We start from the raw sequence: 12,332 nt of genomic DNA on the forward strand, positions 1-12,332 counted from the left end.
AAGCCAAACCAGCTACTGTTAGGAAGCTGTTTATCTTATTGCAGTTATACAGTGGGGCAAAAAAGTATTTAGTCAGCCACTGATTGTGCAAGTCCTCCTACTTAGAAAGATGAGAGAGGTCTGTAAGTTTAATCATAGGTACACTTCTGACCTGTTACTTCTTCTTTAAGAAGCTCTTCTGTCCTCCACTCCTTACCTGTATTAATGGCACCTGTTTGACCTTGTTATCTGTATAAAAGACACCTGTCCACAGCCTCAAACAGTCAGACTCCAAACTCAACCATGGCCAAGACCAAAGAGCTGTCGAAGGACACCAGGCAGAAAATTGTAGACCTGCACCAGGCTGGGAAGAGTGACTCTACAATAGGCAAGCAGGTTGGTGTGAATAAAATCAACTGTGGGAGCAATTGTAAGAAAATGGAAGACATACAAGACCATTGATAATCTCCCTCGATCTGGGGCCCCACGCAAGATCTCATCCCATGGGGTCAAAATGATCATGAGAACAGTGAACAAAGATCCCAGAACTACACGGAGGGACCTGATGAATGACCTGCAGAGAGCTGGGACCAAAGTAACAAAGGTGAGGGGAGGAGAGACCACTAATAATATGTGCATTGATTTTCAGACCCCATCACTGTAGGGATCAAGGATTTGGGCCTGTTGCATTCCAATCCAATGGCCTAGAAACACCATAGCAACCACCTGGGACAAAAAAAAATGCTACAGGCTAACAGCAAGCTGGGATATCTTACCAACAACCTAGAAATACCTTTATTAACTATCTGGGATTCTGTAGCAAAATTCGCAAACTTTTGCCTTTGTAGTTTACTTTACAATTGTAGTTTATTTTTTTTTCCTACTGAAATACATACTGATTCCTTTTTACTCATAATTGTTTGCAGTCGTAAAGCTACGTCACTTTAGCATCTGTCTCATTTAATTATAGCATTTGCTCAAAAGCTTCTCGCCAAAGAACTTATCAGAACCTTTTTGTCTTCACATAAAGATGCGTCTCTGAGTGCTTTGTCAGGTATACCTTCCTTGTTTCTACACTCCTTGTAGGGTGTTGGAGTTTTAAATACTGTGTCCACTAACTGTCCACTATATTAGATACTCCTACTTTGTTGGTCCACCTTGTAGTTGTGAAGTCAGAGACAGTTTGCGTTGGTCATCCTCTAGACCATCCTTAATGGCCAACGGATGCTATTGGCTGTTTGTTTATGGTTGGTGGACTATATTCAGTCCAGCAATGACTTTGAGGTGTTTAAAACTGCAGCACAACACACACTAACATGTTACCACCACGTCAGGGTCACTGCAGCACTAAGAATGATCCACCACCCAAATAGTACCTCCTTTGTTTTGGTCCGGGGGTCCTGACCATTGGTAAATGGCATAATAACAAATTATACAAAGAAACAAATGCACTAGAGTCTGTTACTGTAGAACAAACTGTACCTATTTGGTACATGGAGCTCATAAAATAGACTGTAAAAAGTGGGTGTAGTGTAATTACTGAAGAGCTCATTGAATCACATGCAAAACAAGCCATCACCATAGACTTCCCTATCACTGTATTGCTGTGTACAGAAGAGACAAACAACCTGTTTTATAGCTGAAAGCTCTTGATGTCATTTACATGATTCATCATCAGCTCAGTGACCTTATGAGAAGCTCTATGTTCTCAGCTGTAAACATGTACAAAGCAAGTGCATAATATAGCTCCCTGGCATTTCCATATTTTCCATTGCTGTAGCTTATCCCAGCGGTCATTGAGCGGAAGGCAGGATACACCCAGTCCATCGCAGGGCAGACAGACAGACAGACACACACTCACACACTCACACCCAGGGGCAATGTAACATGTCCAATTGGCCCGACTACATGTCTTTGGACTGTGGGATGAAACCCGAGAACCCGGAGGAAACCCACGCAGACACAGGTAGAACATGCAAACTCCACACAGAATCGAACCCAGGCCCTCCTTGCTGTGAGGCTTATTGGGACCCTCATACAATTTCTTTAAAAGTTACCTCACCAGGACGCACCAAGTGTTCTGTTCTTTACATGTTAGTTATACGTATTGTTGCCCACGCAGGCATATGAAGTAGTGTTGACTGTGTTTACTGGTGAAGTTTAGCATCATATATATTGCACTGTAGTTATTGGGAAAGAGTTTCCAGAATATTAAAGCATTATGTTTATAGAACTTTAAAGGGAAATCTACAGCCTTGTGTCCTCACAAAAACATGACACTGAGGAGCACATGAAGATAACATGCTGTAATGTTGTGCCTGAAATGTATTCATTAATTATTATTTTATTCATTTTTCAAACTAGCCATTTTGGTTCTATGTGGCTTTTTAAAAACTCCAGAGTTGGACCTCCCAAGGGTCAGTTATGTTTAACAACAGGTTGTTATGGTTGCTCTTGTTGTTGACAATGTATTGAGAGAAACATATGCAAAGTTTATGACATGGAAACAGATAGTACCAGTTAGGAGGGCAGATGACCGATGACAGAGGGGTTGAAGAGGACAGAATTATAGAGAGAGGAGAGACAGATACTCTTAGAAGATCTGAAATAAACCAGATAAAAAACAACACCCAGGTAGGATTTACATTTACTTGTACATTTATATTTACTAGTCTTCACATTACCACATATAAATTAATAATAATAATAATAAATGTAGGTACAGTGCCTTACAAATGAATTTAAACGTAAGAGTCAAATTTGTCTGGATTACGAAGGACACTTGAAAGATTGTTCCAGACAGTATTTTAATTTGCAAAGCAAATATACTGTTACTAAATAATGCTAAACATTCAACCCCTTCAAAAAGTGCTTGGTAGAACCACTTTTAGCTGCAATACCAGCTTTAAATCTGCTTGGCTGAGTTTCTTCCAGCTTCACACATTGTTTGGGAGAAAAATTCTGCCTTTGTTTCTGATAGATTTGCTCCAGGATGTTCAGATTGATGGTGTCATGCTCGTGGAATGCAATTTTTGATCAGTGCAACAGATTCATAACCGGACTGAAATCTAGAGTTTGAATTTGGACGTGGTAGAACATTCACCTTGTATTTGTTCAACCTCTCATGTGTTGCTTTGACCTTGTGCTTACTGAGATCACTGTTCCCCTGAAAGGTGAAGTTCCTCCTAAGCTTTAGTCCTCCAGCAGACTGAAACATGTTGTCTTGCAGTATCTTCATGTATTTTGCTTAAGTCATCTGTCCTTCAGTGTCAAAAAAGCATCCCCAGCATGATTCTACCACCCCCATACTTCACTGTTGGGGTGGTGTTTTTTGAGGAATAAGCAGTGCTGGGTTTGTGCAACACAGCATTTTGAATTTCGGCCAAAAAGCTCCATTTTGATCTACCTGACCACAAAACCTGGATGGATATATGGATGATGTACATGTTTATGAGTATACATCATATGGTTTCAAACCTACTAAATCAAACAGCATCAAAACCTATGTGCATGAAAGCAAAATTGTTGCCTTATTTCTGTCAAGAAGACAAGCTGGACCTCCAGTAGTGTAGGATGGGTGGGTGTACTCGTGGGGCAGTCAGATGTTTGAAGCGATCTTAGTTAGGGACCAGGTGACTTGTATTTCATTGCGGCTCAGGGGAGTGAGCTTCATCGCTTCCCAAGTGGTGGGTTTGCCCAAAATGCCTGGTGCACATGTAGGTAAGGTGGCAGGTCGTGTGGTAGCACCGTGGGGAAGTGCCGAAGTTCTTGAGACTGGCTGGACTGATGGTGTGACGGTGTGGTATGTCTTATTCAAGCCACTTGATAGACCTATAGATTCATGTTTGCAATATCAATTAACTCAAGTTATCCTATGAGGATATTTATATCACTAAATTGATATATTTAGATAAAAAGAATTCTGGGAGATTGAGTCCTTCATGAGAACAGGGTCTGGGGAATGTATGACATAGAGAAATCTATGCAGGGGACAATGCTGAAAACCAATATTGGCTGACCATAATTTTTGGGCACTCAGATAGCACTGCATTAAAAACAGACACAATTCTGTCATGGAAATCACTGCATGGGCTCAGGAAGACTTTCAAAAACCAATGTTTATGAACACAGTTTGTCGCAAATGCAAATTAAAACTCAACCATGCAAGGAAGGTCCTATATATAAACAGAATCCAGAAACACTGCCACCTTCTTTGGGCCCAAGCACATTTAAAATGGACTAAGGTGGAGTGGAAAAGAGTCCTGTAGTCAAAATTTTGAAATCATGGACACTGTGGCCTCCAGGCTAATGATCACTGAGCTTGTTATCAGTGTACAGTTCAAAAGCCAGCATTAGTGATTGTATAGGGGTGCATTAGTGAGCATGGCATGACTGATTTGCACATCTTGCTGCTATTCAGATCATGTCTTTTTCAGAGATGGCCTGGCTTATTTCAGCAAGCCAATGCCAAACAACATACCTGCACGAGTTACCACAGCATGGCTCCATACTTAGAGTCTGGGTGCTAAACTGGCCTGTCTTCAATCCACTCCAATCTGTCACCCATTAAAAATATTTGGCGCATTATGAAACTATGCATTCCCTTCAGAACCAAAGCAGTTGGTCCAACTTTTTTTGAATGTGTCGCTGCCATAAAATTCAAAATGGGCATGTTTATTTTTCTCAGGAAATTTCTCAGTTTCAACGTTATATGTTGCCTTTCTACTATTTTCAATTAAATGTAGGGTTTGCATGATTGGCTTATAATTGAATTCTACTTTTATTCACAATTTTCACAGCGTCCCAACTTTTTTTTTGGGAATTTAGGATTGTAATCCAGATGATTCTGAGGACTTTTATGGGACTGAATACTTCTGCAAGGCACTGTGTTAATACAGTTAAATGATAGTGATGTGATGTTTACAAACATAATTTAAAGAAATCTCAACTATTTCTCTTTTTTTCAGTCAGAAATGGATCAGAAACAGGTTTCCATCATCGTCCTTTTCTCAGGTCAGTTGCACTGTGTGTTTAAGGGTGAATTCAGTTCAGTTCAGTTTTGTAGGCATCTGTGGAGTCTTGATTATATGGAAGCCTGTGTCTACTAGACTTTGCATTTGTTTTTAAAACACTATCGGTTATTGTTTAGTTACCTCCGACTGGTCTAAGTGGGGGGGCAAAGGGTGACACCTTCCACCCCTCTGTAGAACTTCTCATCTCACATGCCACCTCAATTCTGCAGCCCCTAAAATATTCTGTGAATTTGTACTAAGCACAACCTTCTTTTTTTAAAGGAACTTATCAGGCGTGATCATTAAGCGGCTGCAGCAAATTTCACTGACAGTTTTGTTAGTATCAGTTTCATCTTTGCTGTATGATATATGATCAAACTCAAACCTGGTAGGATTGTGGGAATTTGAGCATAAGAGTTTAACAATTTTTAAATATAATGATTAACAATTATCATCTGTTATCAAAAATGCATGATTTGGATTAACCAAACAAAACTAGTCAATACCATCTTACATACCCGCAACAAGAATAAAATGAGAAGATAACAGTAATAGAAACAATGTTTTTTGCATTTCAAAAGTGGATGTACTTATTTTACATACACACTGATATAAACAGCTGTGCTATGTTCCATTTAAAGACAGAGTAAACAGTGCTTTTGTTTTATACTGACTGCCCAAAAAATATACAGTGCAGTACAGTGGAATGGGCAGTACAGTGGAATGGACAGCCAGCCCAGAAAATCCTTCTTTCCAGTGGTCATATTTGAACAAAATAGAGGGACGGAGCACATACTACTCCACCTCAAACTCCACCATTAGCATAACCATTGGCAAATGATATGCAATGATATGTAAATGAGGTGCTGGTAGGACAGGGCTTGATTTTACGTGTCAAAGCTGATCAGAAATCTGTGTATCTTCTATTAGACCCACATTCATAACAATATAATGAGAAGTGTGATTTCCAATTTTTAAACCCACTGCATAAGTGCATACAAAAGTGACCAGTAGGGGGCGAGATGGGGATCTGAATAGGGAAAGACGAAGGAAAAATAATCAGAATTCATAGTAAAAGATGGTGAAGAGATGCAGCATTGGAGCTCTATCAGTGGATGGTTGTTAAAATGTTTAAGATAAAATGAAATGCAACACATATATTACCATTAGGCTATTACAATCATGGGAACCATTATCATTACTATTAAGTAGTGGTTTGTCATGGTGTGAGGAAGGAAGGACCGGGAGCAGAACAGTGACTTTACATTTAGACCATTTGGCAGATGCTCTTACCCAGAGCGATGTACAATTTGATCATTTTTACACAGGCAGGCGAAGGCGGTGTTAGGAGTCTTGCCCAAGGACTCTTATTAGTATAGTGTAGGGTGCTTACCCGGGGGGCGGGATTGAACCCCAGTCTACAGCATAGAAGGCAGAGGTGTTACCCACTACACTATCCAACCATTTTCAATCATGTTTTTTTCTGTTAAGGCAATCGTTTTTTATCCAGCATCAATATATATATATATATATATATATATATATATATATATATATATATATATATATATATATATATATATATATATATATATACAGAAAGATGATTAGCCTGCTTTAGCTCAGCTTCTTTAGCTTTTACTGCAAGAGACTCAGATAAATAGCAGGTAGCCAAGAACACACAGGTGAAATCCATAGTCTGAGAATTGGCCTCGTGACCCTTTCCTGAATAATACATTTCAACAATTTTTTTGACATAATGTGCTGCTTGTTGAGACCTTTCAACCTATTTCAAAGTTCCACTGGTGGAAATACTTCACAAAGACAGGAACCAAACAGACTAGTATATATAGTTCAACAGGTGGTGGTGATTAGAATTCAGGTGACTGTGATCTGTTGGGTGTTGTGTGACTGGTTGAGGAAGTCCCATGACTGACTGAGGGATTCTGGTAAATGGAGTCCTTGATGGTGAACTAGAAGAAACTGCTACAGATAATAGGCTAATAATAATGTCATGAATGAGGCTTCCTAGAAATAGAAATGGCTGCCGATATGATGAGATATTGTGTCCATCCTCGATACCTCATACGTATTCTACTATAAGAGATGTGCATCATTCCAGGTACGTGTTCAGTTATTTCTCTCTAACATGTTCTTCACAGCTGTCTGTGGTGTATCTGCATACGTTCCTCGTCAGTATGTGTTTGTGAATGAGAGTAAAACCTGGACTGAAGCTCAGAACTACTGCAGACAAAACTACACTGATCTGGCCACCATCAGTAACATGGAGGAGATGAAGAAGCTGAATGCTGTTCTGAAGGACCAACCTACCAGCTCTGTCTGGATCGGCCTAGACAGACGGGTCACTGAAATATGGCAGTGGTCTCCGGCAGGCTGCGAGGGAAACCAGTACCGAAACTGGTTACTTGGTGAACCAAACAACTATATGGGGGCGGGAGAGTACTGCGTTGAGATGCGCATAAGTGATGGAACCTGGAATGATGACGTCTGTACAACCCTAAAACCTTTTATGTGTTATAATGGTGAGGACTCCTGGATACATTCTAAAGAGATACAAAGATGAGTCTGTAAAACTTTACAGCCTGACTGGTTGAATAGAAATTAATTGGAATTTAATGTCTTTCAGAAATCAAGCAAACCACTGGAAGGTATGTTCTCATTAGTGAGACAAAGAGCTGGCGTGATGCTCAGAGTCACTGCAGAGAACATTACACAGACCTGGTCAGTGTGAGGAACCAGACTGAGAACCAGCAGATCTGTAATTTGGCAAAGAATTCAATCAGCTCAAGTGTTTGGATCGGCCTGTTTAAAGATTCCTGGAAGTGGTCAGATCAGAGTGCCTCCTCATTCAGATACTGGGCGTCTACACAGCCAGATAATCAGGGTGGAAATAAGAAATGTACTGCAGTGTCTATGACTGACCAGGGCCACTGGATTGATGTGAACTGCCAAAACCAGTTACCATTCATCTGTTATGAGAGTGAGTTTCACTTATTTAACAAAGTGGTCTTTAATTTATTAAACAAATGCAATCAAACACATTTTAATGAAATGTTTATGTTAATTGCCTTTTTTATGAATGCAAGACTTTCCTCAGAGAGCTGTGTGCTACTAAATCATCTAAACTTTACATGAATAAATTTCCTTTTTCCTACTTTTTCCAGATAAGCTGATCTTGATCAAGCAGAATCTGACCTGGAGAGAAGCTCTGAGATACTGCAGAGATAATCATGTGGATCTGCTCTCAGTTCACTCTGAGGAGATCCAGCTCTGGGTGAAGGAGGTGGCACAGAAAGCCTCCACTGAACATGTGTGGCTGGGTCTGCGTCACACCTGTACTCCGGGCTTCTGGTACTGGTTGAGTGTTTCACCTATCTGCTACCAAAACTGGGCTCCAGGTAACGGGACAGGAGGAGAAGACTGCAGCCCTGTAGAGAGAACCGGAGCGGTGCAGGCTAGAGGAGGTCAGCGGTGGGTCAGCCTGCCTGAGGACCACAAACTCAACTTCATCTGCACCACCTATGAAGGTTAGTTACTGAGTGTGGTGCCTGAAGATTCACCTTGACTGTATATTAAACACTCACTGTGTTTTTCTTTCCAATGAAGACTGAATCCAGCTGTGGTCCCTCTTCTGTGTCCAGCTTCAGCAGATGTGCAGCTTCATCAGGTTTCCTTTTGCTTTCCTAAGTAACAGAGTGTTTATATGGTAATTAAGGTTGAATATGTCTGAAGACATCCTGAAAAGATGATAAAACCTACTGAGACTTTATACTGGCTTTATTTACTGGCTGCTTCTACTGGTCTAATGTAGAAAGAAGCTAGAACAGATAACATTGCAGCTTGAACAAGGAAGCCAGACCAGCTACTGTTAGGATGCTGTATATCTTACTGCAGTTATATAACCTTTCTAACTGTACTGAACTGTCTTGCTGTCAAAACACTGAAGCGGAGAGATGCAGTGCTGTTATACAGAATACTGACATGACAAACATCAGTTTTATGTAAGAGTTGCTCTAAATATTGCTCATTATGCAAATTTCTGCTACAACACAGCATCCGTATGATGTAGAGAGAGAGAGAGAGAGAGAGAGAGAGAGAGAGCAAGCAAATTTCTCTTTTTTGAATAATCAGTAATCTTATGCAGTTAGGGACCTTTTCGCACATCTATCATAAACATTTCATTGCTTTTCTCTTGGTTGGTTGTGTGTCTTGTATTGTTGTTATTCAACTTCGTGTTTATTAATCTTCTTCTTTTGGCTGCTCCCTTTAGGGGTCGCCACAGCGGATCATCTGCCTCCATCTTGCCCTATCCATTGCCTCCTCTACTTTCACACCAACCATCTCCATGTCCGCCTTCACTATATCCATAACCCTTCTCTGAGGTCTGCCTCTTCTCCTTCTACCCGGCAGCATCTCAGCATCTTCATCTCCGCCACCTCCAACTCAGCCTCCTGTCTTTTAGAGCCACAGTCTCCAAACCATACATCATAGCAGGACGCACTACTGTCTTGTAAACCTTTCCTTTCACTCTTGCTGCTATCCTTCTGTCACACATTAGCCCTGACACCCGTCTCCACCCACTCCATCCTGCCTGCACCCTCTTCTTCACCTCTTTTCTACACTGTCCATTGCTCTGGATGGTTGACCCAAGATATTTGAAGTCATCCACCTTTACGACCTCTACTCCTTGCATCTTCACCTTTCCACCTGCTTCCCTCTAATTCACACACATGTATTCCGTCTTGTCTCTACTGACCTTCATTCCTCTCCTCTCCAGTGCAAACCTCCATCCCTCCAGATTCTCTTCCACCTGCTCTCTACTCTCACCACAGATTACAATGTCATCTGCAAACATCAGTCCATGGAGCCTCCTGCCTGACCTCATCTGTCAACCTGTCCATCACCATTGCAAAAAGAAGGGGCTCAAAGCTGATCCTTGATGTAACCCTACCTTCACTCCAACTGCACACCTCACCACTGTCTCACTATCCTCATACATGTCCTGCACCACCCGAACATACTTTTCAGCTACATCTGACTTTCTCATACAGTACCACAGTTCCTCTCTTGGCACCCTATCATATGCCTTCTCTAATCTTAATCTTAAAAATGGGGACCAGTACACTGCTTCTCCACTCATCAGGCGTCCTCTCACTCTCCAGGATTTTGTTAAACAACCTGATTAAAAAGTCCACTGCCTTCTCTCCTAAACATCTCCATACCTCCACAGGTATGCCATCTGGACCAACTGCCTTTCCATTCTTCATCCTTTTCAAAGCTGCCCTCTCTTCCACCTTACTAATTCTCTGCACTTCCTGATCCACTATCTCTACCCCCGTTGTCCTACTCTCTCTCTCGTTTTCCTCATTCATTAGTTCTTCAAAGTCCTCCTTCCATCTACTCAACACTCTCTGTTCACTCACTAGTACATTTCCCTCTCTATCCTTTATCAGCCTAACCTGCTGTACATCCTTTCCATCTCTATCTCTCTGTTTAGCCAAATGATACAAGTCCTTTACTCCTTCTTTACTGTCCAGCCTCTCATACAGCTCATCATAGGCCTGAGCCTTTGCCTTTGCCACCATTCTTTTCGCTATGTGACTAGCCTCACAGCACTCCTGCCTACTTCCTTCATCTCTCTGGTTATCCCACTTTTTCTTAGCTGCCTTCTTCTTCTGAATACTCTCCTGGACTTCCTCATTTCACCACCAACTTTCCTTGTCTTCTTTCCTCTGACCAGATGAAACACCCAACACATTCTTGCCAGTTTCTCTCACCACCTTAGCTGTAGTTTCCCAGTCCTCAGGTAGCTCCTCACTGCCCCCAAGGGCCTGTTGCAATTTCTCCCTGAACTGCCTGCAACCATCCTCCTCCTTCAGCTTCCACCATCTAATCTTTGGTTCTCTCTTCACTCTCTTCCTCTTCTTTGTTTCTAATCTCATTCTACAGCCAACCACCCTATGCTGCCTTGCTACACTTTCCCCTGGTACCACTTTACAATCTCCAATCTCCAATCTCGTGTTTATTAATGAATTCATTTTGTTGTTGTCTCATTTTTTGTTATTATTATTTTTCTATATACCTGTTATTTTACCATTTACTGTTTAAGGGTTTAATTTTAATTTAATTATAATTGCCCTCATTTTTCCTCTTAGTAAAAATAAAATATTTATTTCAGTGGAAGTGTTTCATCACTCTGATATATGATTAAAGTACGAGGGATCATTCAAGCAAGAGGGTTTTTAATACAGGCAACTGGGCAGAAGTTTAAAATTATATTCCAAGTAGTTTTCCAGTCAAGATTTTGTAGAGTTTGGTTTACATTTTCATTATAGATGCCCCCCTCATCCACCTAGTGCTGGCATGATAGTCATGAATAAAAAGGCGTTCATTTTTCTTATAAGGAAAACCATCAAAACAGCTCAGACCCCGAGTTTTTTACTGTCACAGACTACAAAGTGCCTTCAGAGGTTTATGACTTGTAGATGCCATCAAATTCATTCAACTTGCCATGAACGAGCCAGCAGAACAGCTTTAATGTGTCTTAGAGTCTCTGGAACTGTAATGGAGGGATGGAACACCAGACTTCCAAAACACATTCCCTCAATTGATGTTTTGATGATGGTGGTGTGGAGAGCTGTATAGACACCAACCCAGAATTACCAGGGATGTCCATATAATATTTTTACACTCAACAAACTTTTCAGTGATCCCTCATGCCCTGTGGATGGCAGTAGAAGAGACTACTGCATCAGGGAGAAAAGACCTCTCCCATCAGTATAGAAGAGACCCTTCCCACCAGCAGGTAGAGACCAGTTCTTTCAGCAGGAAGAGACCACTCCCTTCAGGATGGAAAAGACCACTCCATCAGGAGGAAGACAGTACGCCTATGAGGATAGAACACCCCCCCCCCCCAATCAGAGGAAGAGACCACTCCCTTCAGGTTGAAGTGAGCCATCTCATCTGGAGAAAGAGATCACTGTCTTAAGGAAGAGGAGATCACCCCCATCAGAAGAAAGAGGTCCCTCCCTTCAGGATAGAGGAGACCACTGCATTAAGGATAAAAGAGCCCACTGTCATTAGGAGGAAAGGATGACACTAATCAGGAAAAAAAGACTACTTCCATCTGTAGGAAGAGCCCCATCCAGACCCTTCCCATCAGGGAAAAAAGATCCCTTACATCAGGAAAAAGAGTCCACTTCCATCAGGAAGAAGAAGGCCCTTGCTTCAGGAGGAAGACACCCCTCACACCTTGAGGAAGAGACAGCTACCTTCAGGTGGAAGAGGCACTCCCATCATGAGGAAGACACCACTCCCATC

General features: G+C 41.4%; 1 protein-coding gene across 4 annotated transcripts; it reads left to right on the forward strand.

Annotated features, from left to right (window-relative positions):
- Nucleotides 1-1,891: 1,891 nt before the first annotated feature.
- LOC108440460 (C-type mannose receptor 2-like) lies at nucleotides 1,892-9,503 on the forward strand. Of its 4 annotated transcripts, none has more exons than XM_037543155.1 (7): nucleotides 1,892-1,945; nucleotides 4,947-4,992; nucleotides 7,154-7,534; nucleotides 7,639-7,992; nucleotides 8,177-8,539; nucleotides 8,619-8,679; nucleotides 9,283-9,503. In XM_037543155.1, exons 2-6 carry the CDS (start codon nucleotides 4,953-4,955, stop codon nucleotides 8,621-8,623), a joined length of 1,143 nt encoding a protein of 380 aa, XP_037399052.1. In that variant the 5' UTR covers nucleotides 1,892-1,945; nucleotides 4,947-4,952; the 3' UTR covers nucleotides 8,624-8,679; nucleotides 9,283-9,503. The 4 variants fall into 4 exon arrangements, with proteins under 4 accessions (XP_037399052.1, XP_037399050.1, XP_037399051.1 ...); XM_037543153.1 differs by having other exon boundaries at nucleotides 1,896-1,945; nucleotides 4,951-4,992; XM_037543154.1 differs by lacking the exon at nucleotides 1,892-1,945 and adding an exon at nucleotides 2,546-2,613.
- Nucleotides 9,504-12,332: the final 2,829 nt, after the last annotated feature.

Source organism: Pygocentrus nattereri, chromosome 12 (assembly GCF_015220715.1).
Source record: "Pygocentrus nattereri isolate fPygNat1 chromosome 12, fPygNat1.pri, whole genome shotgun sequence".
Taxonomy (NCBI): Eukaryota; Metazoa; Chordata; class Actinopteri; order Characiformes; family Serrasalmidae; genus Pygocentrus; species Pygocentrus nattereri.

Bases quoted from the DNA above. Each gene is read 5' to 3' on its own strand.
- LOC108440460 (XM_037543153.1), top strand. From the start codon at position 1,906: ATGAAACCCGAGAACCCGGAGGAAACCCACGCAGACACAG. The intron at 7,535-7,638 runs GTGAGGACTCCT...AATGTCTTTCAG, and splicing joins ACCTTTTATGTGTTATAATG to AAATCAAGCAAACCACTGGA. The intron at 7,993-8,176 runs GTGAGTTTCACT...TACTTTTTCCAG, and splicing joins ACCATTCATCTGTTATGAGA to ATAAGCTGATCTTGATCAAG.